At 42.0% G+C, this 25,875-nt stretch overlaps 2 protein-coding genes across 2 annotated transcripts in view; both read right to left on the minus strand.

The window, feature by feature from the left end:
• Positions 1 to 4,429: 4,429 nt before the first annotated feature.
• Positions 4,430 to 6,651, minus strand: dmbx1a (diencephalon/mesencephalon homeobox 1a; the record flags this gene model as incomplete). Its single annotated transcript, XM_083928469.1, has 4 exons — positions 4,430 to 4,869; positions 5,002 to 5,401; positions 6,078 to 6,256; positions 6,498 to 6,651. 4 exons carry the CDS (start codon positions 6,649 to 6,651, stop codon positions 4,430 to 4,432), a joined length of 1,173 nt encoding a protein of 390 aa, XP_083784595.1.
• An 18,831-nt stretch (positions 6,652 to 25,482) lies between these two features.
• The window catches only part of LOC310957905 (sodium- and chloride-dependent GABA transporter 2-like), a gene marked incomplete at both ends in the record, with an annotated part of 39,745 nt that continues 39,352 nt past the window's right edge, over positions 25,483 to 25,875 (minus strand). The window contains 1 exon segment of the mRNA XM_083928645.1: positions 25,483 to 25,800. Coding sequence (XP_083784771.1) covers positions 25,483 to 25,800 — 318 coding nt within the window.

Below are 25,875 nucleotides of genomic sequence, written 5' to 3' on the forward strand. Positions count from 1 at the left end.
TCTCTTGCCTGATTCATTATTAAACATGTTACAATAAAAGTCAGTTTTAAAGGTCAAAAAATGGCAAGCGTTGTTATGTTGATTTTCATTAGAGAAGTTTCACCCTCGATCATCATTAATATGTTGAATTTATTGGAGCATTGTGTTTTTTTTGCAGTTTTTTTGCAGTGTATGCAGCTGTGAGCCTGATTGTACTTGTGCTTCCCTCTCCCTTAAGTTCTGCTGCTGGTTTCCAGGAGGGCTTTGATGTGTATCTGGGCAATGCACTATTAGGGGGATTTCCCTCGGCTTGACAGCTCAGAGAATATGCGGTGAAATGGCAATGCCAGTGGGCTAAAAGAATGCTGGAAACAGGATTAGGATCATATTCTGGCAGACCTTGTCACCTCCTGAATGGGCCGAGGTTCCCAACGCTGGCACTTTTCATTCTCGCCATGGTTAAAACCTTTAAGAGAACCATGGAGAGGAGGAGGGAGAAAAAAAGCACTGATTGAATGGTACACTGTGATTTTTGTGTGGGGGGCTTGCTCCTGGGGGCCGTGTGTGTGTGTGTGTGTGTGTGTGTGTGTGTGTGTGTGTGTGTGTGTGTGTGTGTGTGTGTGTGTGTGTGTGTGTGTGTGTGTGTGTGTGTGTGTGTGTGTGTGTGTGTGTGTGTGTGTGTGACATTTTTTCTTTTTTCTAATATGTAAAGCTTTACTTCCTGCAGTCTTTATTCTATTGTTTAGTTAGGTATACTTTTATAAAATACTTTTTAAGAAGTTAGGTCGACTAAAATCTCAAAGTTGAACTGCCTGACAGGATTAAAGCATCGGGTTCATATCTTCTTATTGCTGTGCACAATTTATTGGGTGAACTCTTGTTAGATCACGCACACGCACGCACACAAATACACACGTCATCACTTGCTTAAAGGAAAAGTAGATGGAGATGCACGTGAGGAGGTTATGAGGGTAAAGTGGTGAATATACAGCCCTGAGTGTTAGAGATGGAAGCACCTGATCCAGCATCAAGGGCTCAATACACTTGACCCTGCAGCAGTACAATCAAGCAATCCCTGTTCAACCCCCAGGGCTTGTGCTTGTGTGCTTGTGTGCTTGTGTGCGTGTACGTGCGTGTGCATGCGTGTGTGTGTGTGTGTGTGTGTGTATTTGGGGGATGGTTAAGAAAAGAGAGAACATTTGGAACAAGAGTACTGTGTTATGTTCTCTGCTCCAGAGTCCCATGGGAGGAAATCCTGCCGTGTACCTGGACAGATTCCTACCCCGGGATAACAAGGACATTCACTTCTGCTGCGTATCCACACCACAATTTTATCAGTCACACCATCAGGACGCCCTTGGTCGAGGACACACACACACATACCACATGTACAGTATATGTGGTGTAATAAAACACAACATGGTTAGGGTGAAGTTTTACATCCACATTAACGCTGCTAATCTGGTCAGATCATTATCCTCTTCTACCCGATTGTTGGATAGTGGTCGTTCATAACGGTCGGAGAAATGGCTCAACGCAGGAGCCAAGGTGCATTTGTTATTTACACACAGTCAGGGAAAACAATGTTAAAGGCCGATTCAATTAACATCAGAGCAATGTCACACAGCCACGTAAAGTTTACTGTGGGAAGAGCAAGGACATAATTTTGGATGTGAAATGCCCGATTGCCCCGTGTGTGTGTGTGTCTGTGTGTGTAGGGTTGGGGTGGGGTGGGGGTCTCTGCGTTTTGACAAACCATGCTGTTAAAGATATAATAGCAGCATAATCACCGCCCCGGGCCGTCATTCTTCAGGATAATGGCCTGCTTATTCATTGGGGATGGCTTATGTCTCCATGCGGCTTTTTTTATTTTTCAGAGTACGCTGTTCTTTTTCTGTCTCTTTTGCTCCCGTTCGCTTTGTCTCCCTGCAAATGCTCATACATTTTATCTGTATTTTTGTTATTATTATTGTTTCCTTAATTTGACCTTCTGTCCATCTCATCATTGTCTTGATGCTTTTCTTCACCTTGATTTTTCCTGTCACTTTTTCTCTCATTCTATAATTTGTGGGTGTTAAATATATCACATGGATTATATTTAACTTGCTTTTATGTATATTTCACTTTCCCCAAAGTAACAATTCAATTAATCTTTGTTTCTTCGATATGTGCACTTGATTTACAGGTTTTAAGGGGTCACACTACATGTGAAACTAATAGAGTAACTAATATATATCGACATGAAACTTCCCTAGTTGATTTCTGACATTAAGACAATTATTTTATGAGTTCTCTGAAATGCTGTGTTTGTGAGGTATTAATACTAACTAGTTTAGGAGAAATCTACAGATGCAAAAAGACAAACTGTAGTAAAATAAACACCTTTTCACTAGTCTGAAAGACGACGTGTCGTGGAATAAAACTTGAGAAATTGGCCAGTGCATGCATTACCTTAGTGTCTCTCCTTAAAGTGTGTGTACTCATTGAAAGGCAGATTTAAAAACACCCCTTAAAACACACATTTCTAAAGTGTACATCTACTTTTTGTATTTTCATTGTAGATTTTAACTGCAGCACACAACCCATGTCAGTGTTACTGTGTAAATATGCAGCACAGATAGTCTTCATTATAAAGATCTCCAAGCAATGTTTTTATTTGCGATTATTTTACAACAACACTAGTTCAAGTCTACATTGTTAGGGAGGAGTAAAGGAAACAACACTGCTGAGGGTCCGCTCACTCTCTCCTCCACCATTATTAATCTATCTACCACTGGACCGAGTAGTTTCACAGAAACGGTGAGTGGGGGGCGGGGGACGACATTGGAATAATAACAACAACAGAACTCAAATAGAGTCAAGAAGACAGCAGTACACAGAGGACTCGGGTCAATTCACTGAAATCTGTTCACTTTCTTTGACTTCAGGCTGGATTGCAACATACAGAAGGTGACAGTTTTCCAGCAATCCATATTTGTTCAATTTCTTCTTTTGTAGCCAATTGCAGAGAAGAAACTGAACACATTTCAAATACTAATTAAACCCAGGATCGTTACACAGAAAACCAAGAGAGGATGGGGTAGACAGGGCTGCCGGTGAGCTCAGCGAATACAATCTTACAATCTGACAGCTAAAGGAATTTTATCTGAGTCCATTATCAGTTATACAGAATAACTTTACAATTACCTTACCAGTAAACATTAATAGATAGAATTTTTTGTACATATTAAAATAATGTGCTTTTTTTTTCCCCATATGAAGACATTTTCTTCCAGAACACATTAACAGAAACATCAGAGACGTGTGTGATTCTCCTCATCAAGTGCTAACAGTCAGTCTGACTTTCAATGAAAAGCTGCATGTTTCCTCAAGAGAATATTAAGGCGAGAATAACTGCTGACAGAATATGGGTCCAGACATTTATCCAAACGTCCAAATTTGTTTACCACTTCATTTCGTATTCAAAGGAAATGTACCACGTCACGGTAAAGTGACGCCAATCACGTTGCTACCTTAATTGACCGTTTTAGTGCACAGACCTTTTGAATTCATAAAGGCGGTCTTAAATGGTATGCATGTTCATAATTGCATTTGCCCCAGCTCCCTCAGCCCAGGGCAAAATGTAATTAAAAGCTTTGAGAATTTACTCACTGAAATCATTTTCTCATTATCAAGCCAGCCTCTGTACAAAGTGGCATATTACTGGCCATTAAACTGGTAAATTAGTCACTTTTAATTATGCTGTTGAGGACAACACCAGCTTGAAGTTTATAGTTATTTATGTGCTGTTATGTAGTACATGCTATGTACATAACCACGCTGCTTAATTGAAATGTCAATGGTCCTGTGATAGAAATGGTTTTCTTTGCTGCACGAGCGATAACTTTTTCCTCCTGGCCAACGAGCCTATTCCCTTCAAAAGTGCCTCATTTATTCACATTATTCTTGTAAACATTACTTGCATTGTCTTTTTAACTGAGTGCATCCGTCATCAGCTGTGTGCATAATTTTTCAGTGATTCCTTTTTTTAATTATTTCAGAGGATAAGAAAGTCCAGCATTGGGTGTCTGTTGGAAACATCATCATATGAGTCAGGAATACTTTTCACTGTCCTTTGAGTTGGGACATTCATTTGATCCGTCGCATGTTCTTATATCTTTATCCGTGGTTATACTTTTGGGCTGCAACGGAAACTAACATGAGTCAAACCAGCTGTAGACGTTGGTGTCTGCCTTTAAAAAGCTGTTAAATGGAGTTCTGTAGGTCCAGTCATGCCGGCGTGTTTTATTTTTGGACATCTCTGCATGTCCTGTGCCCTTCTACTTGTGAAGCGGTCAGTATACGGCTCCTAAAGAACTATCACAGTCACACAGACACGCAGTGGGATGGATTGATGTGTAGTCCGAGGCTCTGGCCTATAGTTTACATTGTCCTCCATACAATCTGATTCTCAGTTAGACATTGTGTCTAGTCCCAGTGAGGCAGCATGCTGCTTGGCCCTCAGACGCAGGTTCTCGATGCTGGTGGTCTTGCTGTTGTGGCTGGTGAGGCCGCCTGCAGCCGACGCCTGCAGCAGCGGGCTGTTCCACACCTGCTGGGCGTGATGGGACAGGGACTGGTAGTAAGACTGGCAGGGCAGAGAGCCCAGCTGCGCGGGGGGCATGTTAACATTCATTCCCAGGTAGGGGATTGAAGATGGGGCAGAGAGGTCAAAGGCAGGGTAGTGCACAAGGTTGTTAGTGGCAGCCATGTGCTGGCGGAACTGCTCCTGCAGACGAAACAGGCTGAGGGGGGAGGAAGAGTAAGAGTGGCTCGGAGGGAGAGGACCACTGCTGACCAGGCCACTGCTGGAGGAGGAGGGGGTCACGGACGGAGAGACCAGGGGAGAGTCTGGACAGAGATAAATAAAAGTTTAATTATTCAGTCAGCTGAAGATTACAAGCTTGCAGACTAGAGGTGTCATGAAATAAGTTTGTGAAGGATAAAGAAAGTACTTAAACATCAAGCATCCTCTGTTCTCACCTGGTTTAGGGCTGAGTCTTTTGCAACCTGGAGAAATGTCCTCAGGAGTCACCGCTCTCTCGCACTTCATCACCTCTCTCTGAGATTTGCTCTCGTCCTCCTTATCTGTGGCGTTGTCCTCCGTCGCCGACTCGCTGCCAGAGTGTTCTGCTGACGTGACGTTCAGCTCCATGTCCAGCGGTACAGGACGGACGACAGGAGCCTCTGTCTCCGGAGAAGAGGAAGAGGAGGAGGAGGATGAAGGGGGCAGCTGGGCATCAGGAAGGATAGTCGTGGAGGGGGGTGCGTCCTCCTTCTCGCTTCCTCCTTCCCCTGAAGCCTCCTTCTGCTTCTGAAGCTGCTCCTTCTGGAGGCTGCGCTGCTTCTTACGGAACTTGGCTCTGCGGTTTTTGAACCAAACCTGATGACAGAGGGGAAAAAGAGGATAAGTTAAAGGGAGAACAAGCTGAAAAGATGTACAACGGTGGCTGAAAACTGTAGGGACGTCAACATAAACACTAAATGATTGATTTCAGTCAGCGTCAAATGATTGAGTGGAAACTGAAACGCCCCCAAAGTCAATAAGTGCCAGAAATAACAATCATGTCCACAAAACAGAATTACACTATAAGAGCAAATGATCAAAATCAAACTTAAGACAGTTTTAACAATTTACTATTAATAGTTTAATTGACACTAGCATTTATTATTATTCACATGGATTACCTAAATGTTCTTTTGTGCAGTAAAAAGCGAAAGCTTCACGTAGAAGACTTAATAAGTTGTAATGTTTTTTAAGGACACATAATGTCACTGTTTCCAACTCAAACTGTTATTTTTTTATTAATGTAGGAAACATTTAAAGAAGCTTTTTTTTCTTTTTCTATCTGTATGTATCCAAAAGAACAGACTAGTTCATCTCCACAAATGCAGGTCGACAGGCCTACTGTCACCTACAAACACAACTTTAGAAGCGCCCAAAAGATTTGAAGCCTGCACCAAACCTCAAAGATAATCGAAGGGATAATAACGGTCCCTCTAAACAGCTGCAGAGTACATTTTTCATCTGGTGTTTTTCCATTATGTGCATTGCCTACCTGCACGCGGGCCTCGGGCAGGTTGGTGCACATGGCCAGCCGCTCCCTCATCACCACATCCGGGTAGTGGGTTTTCTGGAAAGTTTTCTCCAGGGCTTCCAGCTGCTGTGCGGTGAAGGCCGTGCGGCTCCGGCGCTGTTTGCGGTGCTGAGAGCCGTAGCGAGCCTCCAGGATGATGTCTTGAAATGCGCAGCCGTTGGAAAGGAAAGACACACGGCAAGTTTATTTTACTGGACAACACTATGACACCTTTAAGTGCATGAATTGCATTATGACTTTGTCTGGTGAACCTTCATGTTCATGCTGCTTCCATCATTATTTTGTCTTTTACTTGAAATTAATTGGCCAAAAATAATCGTTTGAGTCTTTTATGTTATGAGGCAGAAAGAGGAGTTTGTGTGTGAGCGTGCACTCAATTACCAGCTAGTCTCTCTGCCAGTGTGAGCGCGTGCACGGACGGCCGGTAGTCGGGCGCGTGCTGCGCCTGTTGCGCGGCCTGCTGGTGCAGGTTGTACATGGCGCTGAGGGAGTTCATGGCGTGCAGAGAGTAGCCGTTCACCCCGTAGTGTTGCATGGTGAGAGGTCGCTACCTGCGGAACAGAAGAGAGGATGGTTCGTGATTTTCAGACAGAGGATGAAGGAGAGTTCCTTGCGGGCGCGTGGCTGCTGCACGCTGTGACTGTTGAACATGTGATCTCAAACCAACCCTCCGTTTTCATAAATCATATTCATGGGAGGTGCACTGAGGCTATGACACGCGAGCTTTTCCTGAGTAAATGACAGCAGGTCCTCGCGCTCTAGGGCCAATAGATTTGAATGTGCGTAGTCAGACAAAAGTGTTATCCATTAACATCCAATTATCGCTGTGTTCAATCCATTAATTATACAAAAGACTTTTAATTGGGGTAATTATCACTCGTTCCCATAATGAACCGTGACGGATGCCTTATTCATGAATGTATTCGCGTGGTTTCTGATCCCGGAGAAGCCAAATCCCACTGAACGCGCTGCTTCGACAGATCAAGGCGCTGATGAAATGTGTTGGAAAATGAAGTAAGGAGATTTGTTCCGGGTCTCGATGGCGAAACCTGCAACCGGGCAGCAAGATTGTTTTTTAATAGGCTATGGCTTTACGGAAATGATGTTATGAGTTAGTGCTGTTCTATTTTAGTGACTGACTTTTTCACTTCTGAAAAGCTGAAAAGGCGTGTGGCTAATTTTATGTTATTTCTAATAAACACGTGAGCCCAGAAAAAGCTTTTAATGATGCGGACAAATGGATTCCTTGAAGTCAAACATGGCAGCAATTTCCAAAACCTTATTTTGTAGTTCTCCTTCCCGACCAAGATTTTAATATATGAAGCGCTCGAGGACACGATTAGATATGTATTAGTACGGAGGAAGCTGACAGGAGGAATATCTCTGAGGCCCAACAGTTATTATAACTATTACAGAGAGGCCACAGGGAACAGATATTAATCTTTCCCTCGTATGACAGGTACAGTGTCCAGGAGACTGGCCAAGTTCTTACACTTCTAAATATTTCTGAGAAAAATGTAATGTTATCCTTTTAATCATTTCGTTTTTGTTTTATTTATTTGTACTAAATCACAACGCTTTCTTTGTGTGTATATACTGTACTTGGTAGACAAGGTTAATTCCAGTAAGTTATATTTTAGAACCGTTTAAATTGCTCCATGTTTTGAAATTATGCGGGATTTTAGTTCAATACGAAGCTTAATTGATGTTAATTTGACCAAGGTCATACTCTTTTATGTAGCATAACGTTAAAACACTTAAATGTTCATTTAAAGAATTCATTTTCCTATGAATAAATTCTTAATAATAACAATAATAATAATAATAATAAAAGCCTAGTAGTAGTAGTAGTAGTAGTAGTAACACTGTTAATAATAATAATAATAATAACAATAACAATAATAAAAATAATAGCCTAGTAGTGGTGATACCATTAGTAATAATAATATTATTAATAATATTAATAATTATAATAAAAGTAATAATAATAATGATGATGTAGGGCCAATTAGGCTATTGTAAACCTGTTTTATAAGACAAAAAAGACTGGGTGGTCGTTCTTGTAAAAGGGTGTGTGTGCGCGTGTGTGCGTGTGCGTGTGCGTGTGTGTGTGCGTGTGTGTGTGTGTGTGTGTGTGTGTGTGTGTGTGTGTGTGTGTGTGTGTGTGTGTGTGTGTGTGTGTGTTTGTGTGTCGCAGTGCCCATTCCCAGCCTATTAAGTGGCTGCGGCGGCTGATGAATGTGATCAGAGGGCGGTGGGGAATAGTTTAATTCGCCAGGACAGAAGGTGCTTCGCTAAACATTTACTTTACTCCCCCAAGTATTTGAGTTGAATGGGCCCCCCCAACCTCCCCCCACTCCCCTGCCCCTCTCTGGCGGCCTCTTATCCCATCGCCCCGGGGCAACGTTTTGGCTGAGATGTATGGCCTCTCCGCGGGTAAAAATATGCATGTTGATCCCCATTTGGCTCCCCGTCTAATGGAAGTGCAAATAGGTTTCGACTGCGAGGCCCTCCATTTATCATCAACGCTGACACGGACGGACGTACAGCGGGCCTGGGTGGTTAGCTCCGGGTTGCAGCTCCCGCGTGTGCGTGTGTGTGCGTGTGTGTGCGTGTGTGTGCGCGCGTGTGTGTGTGTGTTCTCGTAAAAGGCCAACGCTTTTATTTTTTTCTCGCTTGAGTTGTTTTCCTTTCCTGATTTCTCTGAAAATGAAAGTGTACATTATCAACAGATTCACAGAATTGACCCTGCTGCCCATGAAATTAGAATAATTTAGTTTTCAGACACATTCTCTTTTTAATGTATTTATATGTGGTTTAATTTCCACTGTGATACGTTTGGAAGAGATTGATTAATACAGTTTTGAGCATATATGCACTTTATCTAATTAGAATAAATCACATTGTCACAGTCATTTAATGAGAGGAGGTTAAAAAATATTTGATTCCAACTTTATGGGCAACAGCGTGTAAAGGGAAAATGTATAAACATTTCTTAAAATAACGTTTGAGGCACTGAAACATCTGTCATCTATTTTAATCTAACTTTATTTGCAAATTAATCTTCAAATAAAAACTAGTTTGACTTTATGCATATATTTTAGACACTTTGCTCCCATATGTGCAGGTAAACTTTTTATCTGCAGCCTTGTGATTACCAGCTTTACACACGTTTGTATATCTACTCCATGGTTGTAGCCTGTATCCTCTGCCCATATCAAATTCAGCACAATAGCTCATCACTGTGAGCCTGTCAGCTCCGTTATTGTCATTCATAAGCCTCTCTGAGCTCCGGGCACTGGGCCCTCCTGGCAGCGCTGCTCAATGCTTCGATTATCAAACCGTCATTATGTAAATTGGCATGTACAGTGCAACTCTTTGATCCGACTAAATTAGGAAAAATGTTATTTGCTAACAGCCCCGAGGGGCACGAGTCGACCCTACAATCTGCTCTTTGCTGCGTCACAGTGTCAAACCCGTCAGAGGGCGAGGGACGCGTCTCTCTCTGAGCTGTTATTATGAAGGATATTTGTTACGCCACATTACATTTTAAAGGTTTTTCAGTATCTGATATTTTATTGTCTGTTTTTAAAACCCCGGTGTCACTGTGACATTATCTTTATTTTGTACCAAGCGAGACATAACCGAGATATAAAAAGAATGAGAAAAACCTTATATTACTTATGTAAACGTGTATAATTTTAGTAATTCTCGTGTTTTAGTGGTAAACGCCAAAGATGTGTGTAACCAAAAAAAGTGTCGAACAGAATTTCCTTTAATTCTGGATAAAGCTCATTTTGGGGTTCGTGCGTAAAAAGCAGGAGTTTGTTAATGGTTCGCTTTTTAATGTTTTGTATTATTTGTAAGATAATGTGAGCGTTGTGAATTTAATTTCTCGTACCATGCAGGTTACGCATTGGGTTGCACACTGAAACTTTAAAATACCACATGTATCATATCAAATAGGCTACATTTCCAAACAGAGGAAGCGCTTTCGTCTCCACTGAATTGAAAGAAAACATTTGACACAGGCTCTTTAGCGCACATTTCACTTTACAAACACAATAAACAGTCTGGTTCAGAGGCTTTTGCTTGAATTATCCGACTTCAGAGACTGGAATAAAAAAAAACATAATTGGATTTTTGAACCCCGTTTTAAAAAACAGCATGTGAGAGAATAGCCTGACTAAAAATCAGATGGAGTAAAGTTCTTACCTCTTGTGGAGACCTTGGTCTTCTCCGTCACTTCCTTCAGACGCAACTCTCGGGTTTCTCTTCTGTTTTTTCAGCCGTGCGTCGTTTTTTTAAAAGCCCACTTTGTTCCGTCCTTTCAACCCGACAGTGTTGATAACAACTCGGGGCAGCGTAAAAGTCATCCAGTCTTGTTGCTTCACTTCAAGTCCCTCCGCTCACGCTCCATCTGCTCGCGCTCCGTTGTGGTGAATTCTCCGCGTCTTGCGCACAAGTGGGAAGCTGCCATCTGCTGGTGCGCGAGAGCCCGGTGGAGGGGACTTTAAGGAGAGCTCCGTGGGGGTCATGCTGGCTTTCTATTTGCTCTCCGTGCTGTCAATCAAGTAAAATCTCCGCTCGTCCAGCTGCAGACTCGCGCGCACTGGCTTCTGGAGTTATTTTCAAATATGATCGATTTAAGCACATTAGGTCCATCACATCCCCACGTGTCTCTCCAGCGGGTTTTCTCACTTATTGAAATTGATAAACATTCCCCAGATGTGAAGATTAATGCTTTTTAATGCATCAATCTGGGCAAAAATCTGTAGATGTTGATTTTGAGTCGATATATAAAGGATTAATTCTATTTCTTTGCACAATTTGTTGTGATTTAGTGAATAATTCCTGTAGGTTATATTCCTTAAACTCTTTGCACAAGTGAGTCAAATGTTCCTGTTCCTCTGTAATACATATAATAGCATTTATACATTTATGTCAAGATATTCATTCATAGGGTACGATCATGAATCCAATTGCCTTTTCTCAGTTTTTGTGAGGAAAAGCAACCGATCTTTAGTGTGTTTGCTTTTCGGCTTTTCCCTCCATGCCACTGGAGGAGAGAAAGACTTTAGAGAGATGGCTAATAGATGCCAGGGTGCTGCCTTTAGACTCTCTCTCCCGGCCTGGAAGGATTTGGGATGGGATAGGGAAGACAAGACGCCATCTCAGCCTCCAAAAACCCCTGTCTTAAAATGACTGCGGTTAAGAGGATTAGGGCAATAATGCCCTTCTCTTCTTGAAGGGTTTTTAGAGAAGATTTCTTCTCCCGGAGCAAAACCGTTTAGGTAGGGAATTAAGGGCAGCGCAAAGTAGCCTTTTAATGTAAAGCTTGCATATTTTGTTGAGAAAGTGCTTGGCCTATAACGCAGTTTTACTTTGACCATGTTTCTCACCCTCAACACTTTTTGAACAGTAGACAAGTTCATGGAATAGAGAATATTTATGCCCATGCGTTTAGGCGTTTAATGTGCGCCTAAATGCACTATTTATAGACTATTTATAGACTGTCTCGTTTGTGGACATTTGTCATGAAGGTGGAGAGAGTGTGAGAGAGTGAAGGTTAAGTGAGAAGGGTTTTTCCTTTAAAAAATGTTGTTTTTTTTTCTTCGTCAAAACCTCAGACTATTTGAAATAAAAGATGAACACCCGTCATATGTTTTTTTAGCCTACATTGATTTTGAACGTTGGAATAAAAAACTACAGAATTAAATGAACTCCTCTACTGCCTGCACTTTCTAATAACGTGGATCCACTGTTATAATACAGTAACAGAGTAACGAAAGAAAATGATCAAATATTCGATGTTTTTATTTAATTGAAATACAGAAAATATGAATAAATTTGAAACTGTGGTTATACAGTATATTGACATATTTAAAAAGAAAAATAATTTTAAATAATACGAGCCGTAATTATTATTATTAATAATAATTTACTAATAATAATTATTATTGTTATTATTAACTAGTGTAATTAATGCAGTCTAATGTCCTCTCCCCGGTGCGTCCTTTCTTCTAAATCGGTTTCTTTCCAACCCAAACTTTTTTCATGAGTGCCTCAAAAGTCTTCCCCCTCGTCTGGAAAAACTCGTGTGCGTCTCTGGTTTCTGTCGCCTTGGTAGGCTCCTATCATTCGGGTTTTCTCCGAGGTCTGAGAAAGAAAGAGGATTAACTTGTGAACCAATGGAAATAAGAACTTAAACGGGAGGTAAATCTGGCCACTGTCTCTTTGTGAGGACCGTCTCTAAAGCAATTAAAGCGAGAAAGAGTTTCTTCTCAGCGCCTCTCCACCTAAAGCTCCTTAGAGCGACTAGAGCTGTCCAGCGCATCTGAAGGGCTTAAACAGCTCCCCTTACCCCTGTATCCAGCCATGCACTGCTGAATACAAGGTGGGTAAACAATGACCTGCAGTTGACGAACAACACATAATTTAGAAAATGTTGATTTTGGCAAAGGAACTTGGGTTATTGGGGAGTTCCTGTACACCTCATGTAGACTTTGACTTCAGAAAAATGAGTAAACCCTTAAAACCTCTGGTCCAGGGGAGATTTCTAATGCTTCTGTATTCATTTCCCTGTCAGTTTGAACCCCTTTGAAAGCATTTTATTGACTTAATTCACACTGTGTTTCCAGTGTATCTGCCTCAGCTCGTTTTTGATAGAGGCACGAAGAACAAAACCATCTTTAATACTGGTGAATTCTGCTCTCTAATAGCTAATTAATACTCTTAATGATGTTTCTGCAACTTCATGAATACATTAGGGTCTGCAATCCAGCAAGCCTCAGCGTCTTCGGCACCATTCAAGGGTATTTCAGCATCTGTTCTTCCCAGGGCAATTAATCATCTTGATGTGTAGTTTAAAATCCACTTTCTTGCAGGGGACCTATTTTTGACAGGAATAACAAAGCAATTTGCCAAAAGCCACCTCTTAGACACGTTATTAACAGCACTTCCGCCGTAAGACCTGCTTTATTTATTTAAAAATATAAATGAATTTAAAAAGACAGCGACAGTTTTGCGGTTTTATTGTCAGCACCACGCCTCTGAATCCTCCTGAAATCCCCTTTATTGATGACACGATCTCAGGATCTCCTCTGCAAATCCCTCCTCTAAAAAGTTTTCAACCTGTCAGTTTCCTCTGAAAGCTGTATAATTCCCCCTCTTTTTTCCCCTCCATCCTTCCCTTTCTCTCTTTCTTCTTGCCCTCTTTTCTCCCTTGTCTCAGTCCTTCTGTCTCATTTCTTTTCCTTGCCTTCTCTCCTCTCTCTCGCTCTCTCTGGCCCGGATCCCTCTGCACAAGGGGCCCCATTGTATAGTCCTAATCCAGAGGCAACACAGCTTTAGGGACATGCAGGGATAAAAGGCCCATTAAGCCCACAACTTTATGGGGGCAAATCTCTCCCTAATCCTTCGCTTTATCTAAACAAAAGCCCCTCTGCCTTAATCCACCTATGTTGAAATAAAAAAAGAGAGGAAAAACTGCAGAGTGTCAGAGAATGAGAGAAAGAAAAGGAGAGAGAGAACAAGAGGAAGGGAAAAAAATCTCACACACTCTAGGAATGAAACTAGAAGAGATAATATGTTTCCTGGAAGAGCAAAGTAATACTGACAAGCTTTCACCTGCATGGAGGAACTTTCACGTGTGTTAACTATCACTGCGGCACGAGAGGAGTGAGCTGCCATCCCCTTAAAGACGCACATTAATGCTTTGACCACATGATTTCACATGCATAACACAAATGCATCGATACTATTAAATAATGAGGACTAGGGTGGTGTTAAAATGGACAAATAAGCTGGCAAAATACAGGTTTGTATCTTTATGAGCATCATAAAAAAAAACTTTTTTCAGCTAGGGTTAAGTGCATTGAAAGGTCTGTCAAACAACTGGAGACTTATGGCTGGTGGTCGTATCTGTAAAAACCGAGCCCAGAAAATGTTAACACTGTGTATTTGCCGGTTGGGTGACACACTAACCCGTTCTGCAAGCTTTCATCGTTCTCAAAGATCAGTTTTCTGTCTTATTTGTTTATGCTAAATATGCATCAGCCACTGAAGACCTACTGGACAACACAATCTGAATAACATTCAATCTCCCATTTCAGAAACTACAGCTCCACCATGATTCATTATTTTACATAGAAACCTCGTTTTAGAAACACATTGTTTGGCACATGCCAGTGAACCAGGCAGTCAAAATGATGGGTGAGACTTCAGCTTATTTTTTATGACTCCTTGAACATTTATTTCCATGTCTAAAGTCTGATTTTTTTTTTGTCGCTGGCGTGTCACAGTCAGGTGGAAAACCTCCGGGGCTGATAAATGAAGCTGTCACCGAAGTGCCAAGAGCTGCAGTTCCACAAATGTCCACTTGAGGCTGGCTCCAAAAAAAACCCATGTTAAAACGCCCGATGTCTATAAATAAACAGCCTGGTACAAAGAACGGTTCTGGCCTCTACAGCTACATTACAACACTGGTGGGAAATTGTTATATAACTCAGCCGTTTAGATAATGTTATGGCTTAGAATTATACATACAGTAATCAAGGGCCCTTCTCACCTTCATCCAGGCTCCACCTCTTTGCCCACTTTTGGATTAGCCGGGAGCAGGCGGCATCAAGCACCAGCAAGATTGCACCGGCCGGAGCTACCCACTTTATTTTGGCTCTTCAGAAACCTATGGGTGACGTGACGTCTGTATATATTTTACACAATCCATGGTCACAACAAAAGATTCCCCCAACTGTTCACCTGTGATATTCTCCACAGGTTCGAGACAGTCTCAAATCACTCCAGTGTTTGACTCAGGTGTGGCCTTCCTCTTAATAATACATCTTCTAACACTGACACAAGGCCTTCTTTGATTCCAATTAAAGAAATGGGTTCATGAGGCCAAATCTTAACAGCGCTGACAAAGCCAAAGCTCCTCTGTGGAGCCAGAAGCCCTTCCCTTCCTCTAAAACATCTGTCTTTACTACAGAAAATCCCACTGTATCTGCTCGACTATACGGACAATCAGACCCTAATCTGGAGCTGGCTTTAGCAGACTGAGAGCTCAAGTCTGATGGTTTTACTCAGAGCTCTAGGAGATAGGTGTTGAGACCGGCTGATACCTGCTGCATTAGTGGTAAATACTGACTCTAAAATTTGAACTGACTGTTCTGTGTGTTGAATATACCTTAATCCTGAGAGATTGAGAGGTTTTGGCAACGATTTTCCTTCTTAAACGCCCTTTTTGCCCTTTCAAAATGTAAATTATATGAGATCCTTTCCAAATAAAATGCCCCTCCAATTTGTCAAAGATGTCAAAAGTAAAAGCTTCACACTTCTTTTACTTTTACTTTCAGCATGGCACTCATCATGTTGCCTTCATTAAGACTCTAAATTACCGTCTCCTCTCCAGCTCCGTTCCTTCCTAATAGAGCTAACACAGAGTTAATGAAGCAAATAGTTGGGACACTTCAGTCATTAGAGACAATTAAGACAATCCAATGCAATCCAACTCAGAGCAGGAGACGAGCAGAGTAGTCGGGGGCGAAATCCAACAACCAGCCACCCAAACAGAGCACAGCGTCCTCTGCAGAGAGAGCTTTCAGCGGGATTGAAGGAATTTTCCCTCTGGTGGTATCACTGGTAATACTTGAACCATTATAAGGCTGTTCAGCAGTTGGCTGCAGGCATCTCTGTTTCCTCCATGCAGGGATTACACCTGGCCTCAGGAGGAGGAAAATGTTTCCCAAAGAGGCAGGCAGTCGGAGAGGCAGACACAAGGCAGCCTGGATGCATTCCACCACAATAAAGTATAAATCCTCCTCTTCACAGCGTATTACAGGAATGAACATAAGGGATTGAGTCATTGTTGCCCTATAATCTGGCTTTAAACTCCTTGTTTTACAAATGGTCCTCTTTAAAAAGCTCTTTCTTTTTGTGTGGATCTTTTTTCCCACTCTCTTCATCCTGTATTAACCTGCTGTTTCCTCATCGTCAGTGTTTTTTTGTTTCTATGCATTTCAGATTTGGGGGTGTAACTAAATATATTTGTAGGTTCGCAGGTACCGTGTGGAAATGTTGTTTAATTACTTACAAAGGGAAGTGCATCTATCCTTTTAAAGCTGCTGTCGACTAACCGCGTATGTTGATAGACCTTTTGCACCCCCAGAGATACAGTACATGCTAGGATATTATAATATTCCAGATGCCTTTCCATGTGTCCTTGCTCTCAAAAGCTACGGGTAATATACTATTCTGCTTTAGGAAGTGGAGATGGTGGCACTTTTTTCTGCTCGCTGAACAGGCAGCCTGCATGAAATAACTCCTGATAGAAATGCTCAAACTGTCATCTTCTCTTGTGTCTCCACCTCTTCTGACTTTACTGAGCCTGAATAGACGTCATTTGAGGCCTAAAAAATCAAAATATCCCCATTAATGATTGAAAACTGTACCAAACATCTTTGTCCTTTGGATAAAGCAGCATTCAGGGTTATATGTGACTATAAAGCAAAATCTAACTATAAATCAAGGAATTTCTGTGCGTGTGTTCGTATTTATCTCGAGAACGGTTCATCCGATGTTTTGCGCTGTACCCAGTGATGTGCTTTGTGCAATTTGTCCAGATAGTGGCGCTATAACATTTAACTTTGTGTTTTTGTCCGAATCACAAAACCTGATTCTGGGGATCCAGATGAATCTATCCATTTAAGGCAGGAAATCGGTTTGTTTGTTTGTTTGTTGCTACTCCTCCTACAAATTTTGAGCGATCATCACCAAATTTGTTAGAAAACATCTCTGACCGAACTAGGAAGAGTTTTATTTTTGATGTTCCACACAGTTCTGGTATAGCTGGCCCTCGAAGTTTGATCATATGCTGTGGGCATTGACTCGTCAGATGGTTTGTTACACAGAAGCCGTCGGTTTGGGAAAGGGCATGCACTTTCAAAACATACTTGGCAGGTGATTGGATGAACCATCTGTCTATCAAACTCTAGCCGAAGTCATCTTGAAGAACAACAAAAACATCTGAAAAGCCCCCAGTGCCGTTCACTTCTATCAATAAAGAAAAAGTTTCCAGTTCTGACAAAACTGATGCTTTAATCATCTACTCAAACCTCTTTAGGAGCTGCCATTCTTGTTTTAAACAAGAGGTCGCCTCGTGTCGTCACTGATTGAATTAGCGGTTCACAAACACTGCGAGCAAAAATCATAGACCGTATAAAAAATGGACATAGCTTCGCTGTCGAGGTCCGTTCTCTCAACTTGATCCAATCATCCTCGCCAACGCGAGTCGCCATCTTGTCAGAATTTGACTCCGTCTCATTTCCTCTTAACAAAAAAGGGCATGTATGTGACGTTGGGAGGAGCGGCTAGCTGTCAATCAAGATACCACGCCCCTAATTATTCATAAACCTTAACCACCAATAAAATAAAAACTAGCCTAGTCAAAAGATTCACCCTCTCAGTGTTGTCATGGAGATATGAGCTAAACATAAACATACAGACTAGGATGTTGTTTTGTACCAGGCATTAAAAAGGTTTAATTATGCTGTGAAATCAGCCTGTTTAACATGGGGGTCAATGAGAAACTGCTTTATTGTGCAAACTTCCCCAGTGGACACTCAGAGAACTGCAGTTTTTGGCACTTCCTTATTGGATCAACCAGGAAGTCGCTGTGGTTGGGGCTTGGTAAAAATACATTCATCTGAAAAAAGTAAAGATGCTTCGCTAATTTCCGTCCGCAGGCCAAATACATCACTAACTCCTAAATAGATGGCCGTTAACATTTGTACATCCATGGTCACCAGATGGTGCATCTTAAAGACGTTTGTGACCCTCTACCATTTTATATTGTGCCATCCACAGGTAAAAAATTAGTATATATGGCATGTGTCAAATATCCCTGCAGATCTAATGACCATCCTATCAGCCTCTGCTGTACTGTGTTTAGTTATTTTGAGTAAATGTTAACATGCAAGACTTAAATAATGAACGTGATACCTGCTACACTTCAGCATGCTACATTGTTATTATGAGCGTGCTGGTGTTAGCCTTATGTTTAAAGCATTGCGAAGCATAATAGAGCAGCTAACATGGCTGTGGACTCTTGTTATTTCACATTTGAGACATAAGAGAGGGTGAAAAGAATTAAGCTGTGAATGGGTGGTTTATATGTGATATGTGTTTCAGACCAGGAGAAGAGAAAGCCCCATACATCTTCTTTGAGTCACCATAATGAAACTTTTTCACTATTAGGCGCTAATAAAGTTACTTTGACAAGCATTCAGACAAAAGAAGCTCTTCATCAGTTCCTTATTAAGATATGTTAGCTGTAGAGATTGAGACTTCTGATAGATTAGAGAAACGAGCAACTGTGACCGATAAGGGATGCGGCTCAGTGACTGGAATGATTTATAGATTTTCAATGTTTTGGCTCCAAAGTTGAGCCTCTTTCACAGAAATAGAGAAAAAGACAATTAAAGTTTAAATGATTTTGCCCTTTAAGACTGAATCATGGAATAAACGTAATTTTAGTTGCCAAATTAGCAAGTTTCTTAGAGCGGTAATTAACAGTTACATCAGTGACGAAACACTCTAGGGCATGAGTGGTTATTCTCTCTTTCTCAGACACACACACACACACACACACACACACACACACACACACACACACACACTGACGGATTGGGATGAGGCCAGGCAGCAGGTCTGGTTCCAGCCCACTGTCCTCTGTTTGTCTCTTCACTCGATCTCTCTCCCTTGTTTTCTTCGTCCTGCTCCTTGTTTGAGGCCCTCTCGCTCCCTCCTCCTCCTCCTCCTCCTCTGCTCTCTCCATCGCCTCTGAAAGGAACCTTGCTGGGCCCAACTGTCTGTGTAACGAGCTGGGCAGGACGGTCACAGCAGGGTATGCGACATGTGTGTTTAAACCAGTGTATATATGTTTGCAATGAGCACTTTAGTGGTTTGTTAGGGAGTCTCCACATGAAATCGTTCTCGATAGGATGTGCTGTCATCCCCTTTTCATACACACACACACGCACACACAGAAACACACACACAGAAACACACATGTTGACACCTCTCAGTGATCCTCCAGCACTCTTCCACAGCAGGGAGCAGAGGAAGGAGGTGGAGCAGGAGGCTAATGGATATGTTTGTTTACCTATTTGTCCTTGACATGATCAATTGATCAGCGGGCTAATTCAGTGCCACCATGGGCTCATTACATTTCCATTTAAATTGCAAATGGATTTCTTCAGGGCTTCATCTTCCTTTCCCCGTTTCTACTGCACGTGTGTGTCTGTGTGTAGCGTAGGTGTACAGTAGAGGTGTTTGAACGTGGACACCTCTGGATCTCAAACGCTGCACAACACAACGCTCTCGCCCGCATACGTTTATTTGTGAGCATGAGACAAATGTGTCGCCTCTTTCTTCCTTATTTTCCATCTCATATGGAGTACAACAGGGATAATTACCTTTATCATGAAGTGGATGTCAGTCATTAAATGGCTCTCATCAAGTCACACAAACACACACACACACACACACACCCTCTCTCTGACACACACAAACACACACACACATACACACACATACACACACACAGCCCCCTGGGAGAAGTGTGAGCTAATTCCTGGGCAGTAAAAGCCTGTGATTATGTGTTGCTGGGAAGATTACAGTGAACGATTACTGATGTGGAGTTTAAACAATGGGGAATGAACAGCCAAATTGAGCATCAGCAGGAGATTGACATTATAGCAGATGAGCACCTGTTGTTGCATTCAGACTACATTCACACAGCAGTTCTGACATTTGAACAAGGTGAGATGAAAAATTACATTTTTATTCATCTTGACGAGTTACATTGTTTTAGTTTGTTTAGTTTGTTTTTTTTTTTACCATTTTTAAAGGAATTGGTAGACATTTTGGGAAATGCACTTCTCTTTTATAGTGAGAGTTAGATGAGAAGTTTAATACTTCTGAGTCAGGAGACAGTTAGCGTAGCTTAGCATAAAGGCTAGAAACTGCTAGCCTGGCTCTGTCCAAAAGAAATAAAAAAACACCTACCAGCACCTCCAAAGCTCACTGATTTACACATTGTAAAAAATATTTGTGGGAATTATGAGGTTTTATCTTTAGATACAATGGCAATAACTGAACTTTCATATCAGCCGATACTAAATACCAATCCAATACCAGTGCGTTTAAAGTTTTTTTGTTATAAATTGAACCCTGTATGGATGTGATATGGTTGCTATCGGATTTGTGCACTCATGATACCAGCATTTCAGGCAGTATCTGGGGCATTTCTGATACTGGTATCTGCATGAGAACATCTAGAAAAAACAAGACATAAAATTATTATAAATGAGCATTAGAGGTCCATGCTAGCTGTTTCGTCTTGTTTCCAGTCTCTTTGCTAAGCTAAGTTAAGTGGCTACTGTTTGCACTTCCTATTTGCCATACAGACATGAGAAAGGTATCAATCTTCTCATCTAACTCGGCAAGAAAGTAAATTACCTTATTCCCCAAAATGATGGAGCTATTCCCTTAAGTCTGAGAAGATCATCCATGCACACTTTAAACACTTTCATTTCTGTTATTCTCAAAGATCTTTCCTGTACTGTAGCTCGGGTGTTAAAGTCGAAAATGGACAGGTAGACAAATGGACGGACAGACGGATATGAATGGTGGTCTTTACTCTCATGGGATTCATTTGTTTCATTGGCTTGTTTGGCCATAATGGGCTTTATATGATGACTCCTCACCCCTGTCAGATTCCACCATGATCCAAACAAACACACACATTCATCACCATCTAACACACACACACACGGCTACGATCAATACTCATAAATTTGATGCCTGACAAGGCTGACACTTGTACCCACGAGGCCTTTGGTCGCTCTGTTTGTCTTGACCACTCCTTATGCAACACACACTCATATACACTCACACACATACAAGCACTTTTTCCCCTCTCTCACTCCTTCCTTCCCCTGACACACTTGTCAAGGACCTCGTTGACCCCTGACCCCGCCCCACTTGGCACCGTTATTGATTTTTTCCTCCGACCCTCTCAATCTGGGATGAAGAAGGGTGAGAGCGGGAGAATTAGTCGCCATAGTCAGGTATAACGGAGGGGACGCTGAGGATGAAGGGGAGCGATCAATGCGCGCTGATGGCTGAGCTTGCAGCAGCAGAAACAACAGTCAGCCATGGAGAAAATCAAAAGGGCTTGAGGCGAGACGTGGGAGCAACACTGGTGGGGGTGAGAGAGGGGAGACGGGGGAGGCTGGAGGGAGGTGTGGTTGGTTGTCTTGTTAGGTTTTGACTTTTTTCAAAGTATTTATTGATAATTTAAAATTTAATCTAAAGATGGAAAATAGGAGATAAAAATCTTAACTGTAATCAGTACAAAACTACATTTTATCAAATAAAGAACTACAGGCCATGAAGTTGAAAATGAGTCATATTGCTTAAAGTGGGAAAGTTTACAACTTTTCTAAACTACTGTTTTTGTTTTGGATGGTTTTCATCTTCTCATTCCTTCTCCCAATCTCTTTCCTTGCATTTGTTTGTCCCCCTCTATTTCCCTATTATTGTTTTTTTCAAATCACTTGTTCAATTTAAAGCATTATTTATCTGAGAATCTCTTTCATATCAAAGAAAAAGTGGTTTTGTAACTGAAATATCCCAAATTGAATCAATATTGAATCAAATCGATCTGGGAAATCAGTGGTTTTACCCAGCCCTAATATCCATACACATGCATACATACACACATACATATCAGGGCTGAATCTTTCAATATTGTTCAGTTGTGATTCCCAGAGCCGCAATGAGTCGACCGCCAACCACCCTAATGTTGGACAAATCGTTAAAGTTGTCTTTCGTGCATAAATGGCAGAAAATGTTGTTCTCAGCCTCCCAACGACGGAGATCCCCTGTCCTGCCCCTAAATATCTTTGGGTTTTAGTTCGACAAAATCGGACTATAAAAAGTAAAAGACTTCAACATGAACTCATTCTACAGACCAAACGTATAATCAAGATAACAATCTGCAGACCAATCGATAATGAAAAAAACTGATCATTTGAGCATAATACTTTCATTTTCAGGTTTACATTTTACTGCCACTTCACTGCAAAATCACAGTTCACTATCACGTGTCCAAATGTCCATGTGAGCCTGTCTTACTGCTTTTCTGTTTGCGTTCACATCTGAAAGTGGTACCATGTAGTGTCTTTGTGTTTAACAGATAAAGTCAGATTCCCAGCAAGATGACACCTTACCTCCCTTTGTCTTTGCTTGTTTTTGCACACAGATACATCACATCGATGTTTGTTTGATATGTGCTCTCTCTTAAGTGGCGAGCAAAAGCTTTTTAAGCAAACCGTGGGTCCTTTTTAACGCGGCTTGCAATAATCCATTCTCGCTCCTCTGCTGCACCACCACCTCCTCATGGATCAGGTTAGAGATTTCACAGCAGTGTTCGGAGGTGACACACTCAGACATAATCTTTTTTTTTTCTTATTTAATTTCCCACCATCCTCTCAGCTGATTCTCCCCCTGTCACTTTAGTCGCAGCTGAGAGACTGATTTGGCTTCCGTAATCTCTTCTTGCATTCCCCCCTCCTCTACTTGAAGAAACCTCGAAATATCATAAGGAGATTATTTCATTCGTAATTGATTGAGTGGCTCCTCACCACAGACCAAGATACTTCAAAGTGTCTGAATTAAGACTTGGGGTGGGGGGACTGAGGCAGGGAGGGGTGCGTGGAGGCACCGAGGCTCCGTGAGGCTACTGCCGGGGTCGAGCAGCTGAGCCTCTTTGGCTGGCAAATAAGAGTTGAGTCTGATCCTGTGATGGCAGCTAATTGGCTAAAGCAAAGACGTAACCGGTCAGGGGAACATTTAGATGAGGCTCAGACTGGTTTTCAGGCTGCAACTTGGTCCTCTAAGGCAGATACTTAAGAGGAAGAAGTTCGTAAACTTCAGACACAACAACTTTTTTGATGCAGTTTTCCGTCTTTTAGCACACATTTCCTGAAGAGATGGATGCTAAAGGTGATTGATTGTTTTCTTGCCAAGAGTTAAAGGCCGTCGACACTAAGATGATAACTTATAAATATATAGTTTTAACATTGTCAGAGGCCACATCACAAATATAGCGACAATAACAGTGCTGAGAGATATTTGATGAACGACAGAAACAATGACCACCAATCAAAATGCTTCTGAATTTACAGGATGCTGCGTTTAAACTCTATAATAAAGTTTAGGCTACAGACTGAAATTAGCATGTCTTTCTCTCTCTTCATCTCTGTGGTGCAACGTGAAGCACAGCTGCAGCTTCATATTCTCATTAATAAGAACAAATAAGAACTAAATCAACTGCTTTATAAATGTTGTGCATGCAGTTTCTGGCTGCCTTTTAATTTGATGGCATTTAGGAAACAATAAGACGAAGCTGGAGCATGCAGCGTGTGCTTGGTGCCACTGTTTACAGAGGGTTATCTTTTACCAGTACGTGGTTTGCTTTACAGTTATAGTTCTTGGTGCAGACAGCCCTTTAGATAAAAAATGAATAATACCCTCATATGAAGATTGAGCCAGACGTTGACAACTGATGTGGGGGTGTAAAATCTGACTTCCAGCATCTCTAAAGTTTATCTCTTATATCTCTTGCATAATGTGTTGTGTTACGGGAGCAGTGACTTCCTGAACTTTCTTTTTTTTTAAGATTATTTTTTGGCAGTTTTTCAAGCCTTAATCATAAAGGACAGACAGCAAATGTGTTAAGAGAGGGGGAGACATGCAGCAAAGGGCGGCAGGTCGGAGTCGAACCCACAGCTGCTGCCTTGAGGACCATCAGCCTCTTTACATGGGGCTACTGCTGTAACCCCTGAGCCACCAGCTGCCCCCTGTACCTTCTTTTAATTATTTTTTTTTTACAGATTAAAAAAAAAATGCAGTGAAACATGTTCATATGCTTCAGAGATTTATGTTGTTACCTTTAGACGGAGTCAGACTAGCTGTTTCCTTCTCTTTATGCTAAGCTAAGCTAACTCCTGGCTGTAGCATCATATTTAACAGGCAGACATAACAGCTATATCAATCTCTTCATCTAACATATATCATATTTCCCAAAATGTCAAACGTATCTATGAAAAAAGGCAGATGGGATCCAGAATTTGTGTCTGCTGACCACAGGAATCCTCCATCCTGCAGATTTCTAGCTTCCTGAGCCTTCAGCATTTGAACTTCCAGTCCGCTCATACCCTCCTGCAGCCTTCCAGCTCTTCCCTCGGCTGTGGGAGACACCGTTGACCCCCCTCCTATGTGTGCAGAGTCAATCCAAGTATCAGGTTAAGCATTATCCCGCCGCTCCCTACCGGGCCGACGCACAGATCCCAAATGATCACTTATGAGTCTAAAGCAAAGTCTGTGGGGCCTGAAAGAGAGACGATGAGAGGGACAGTTACTCCAGTTTCCATTTCATATCTTTTCACCCCAAATCACCCATCTCTGTCTAATGTTCTCTCCCTTTTCTCTCCTCTCTTTCCCCCCATTTCCTTTCTCTTCTACTCATCCCTTTGTCCCTCCATCACCCCATTCCTCACTATCAGTCCTGACCCAATGCTGATCTTAATCCTCTTACCTCACGGCTCCATTACCCACTTCAGCCATTTTTGCATATACACCAAAGAAAGAGGGGCTCCTCTCTTCTGTCTCAAACCCCCCAAAGCTCAGTCCTCCACACCCCCACCCCCAAATATAGATCCCCCAAACCTCTGCCACATATACCATCTCTTATTGTATATGATTTCACTTTCAATCAAATGTGGATGTTTCTAAATCTGAGGAGGCAATGAGGCTTTGGAGGGAGGGGGTAAATTATTCGTCCCCCTTTTCTTCTTCCGAGGCCTCATCCAAATTGAAAATGGCGTAAGTCAGTTCCCAGGCGGGTGTGGCCGAGCTGTGGGATTATCTCCTGTTTTGTGTTGTTTTTAATCCCTAAATTCCACTTCTGGTCCCATCACTGCTGATAGGGAAATGCAGCTGTATCCCTACACTGCTCATTTGCTGTATAGTCATTTATCACGTCAGAGAAGTCATCCTTCGGGCCATTTCTTTATTTATCTGAAACATCATCCTCATCATGCTCTCTAATTCATCATGTCCGCTATCTCCCTTTTCAACACGGCTGTTTATGATCTCGCCTTTTTCTCCCCTCTCTCTCCTTTCTAATTTACTGTTTCTCTCTCTCAAGGGAGAGATTAACCCTTAATCCCCTGATGTCCCATGGTTAATTGATATAATTTAACTATTACAAGGCCCTGGGTGGTTCCACACTGCTACCTCAGAGAGCACGCACCCTCCGCTGAGAACCACGACCTTCCCTCGTTCCCCCATCCGAGGCCTCCTCCCCCTCCCCTTCAATTCTCCTTTTTCCTCTGCCATCTTTCTCCCATCTATCTCTTTCATCTCCCATCGTGTTGTGCCTCCCCTTTCCCTCCACCATGTCCCCACTTCTGTTCTCCCTCGACGCCACTCTTTCGGGCTCCCAAGGGTCACCATTCAGGAGCATGTTATCGTAGCACGCTGGGAGTGAGTCTGCACCTCCAGACCGAAAATTCAGTGGAGGAGAATCAGATTTCCCCTTCCTTCCCCTTTCCACCTGACAAAGAAGAAAAAACAAAGCTTCACAGACTCAGCAATTGACCAAAACATGAAACGTTTCTCAGTCTGTTCA

This window comes from Echiichthys vipera (assembly GCF_963691815.1).
Source record: "Echiichthys vipera genome assembly, chromosome: 15".
Classification (NCBI taxonomy): domain Eukaryota; kingdom Metazoa; phylum Chordata; class Actinopteri; order Perciformes; family Trachinidae; genus Echiichthys; species Echiichthys vipera.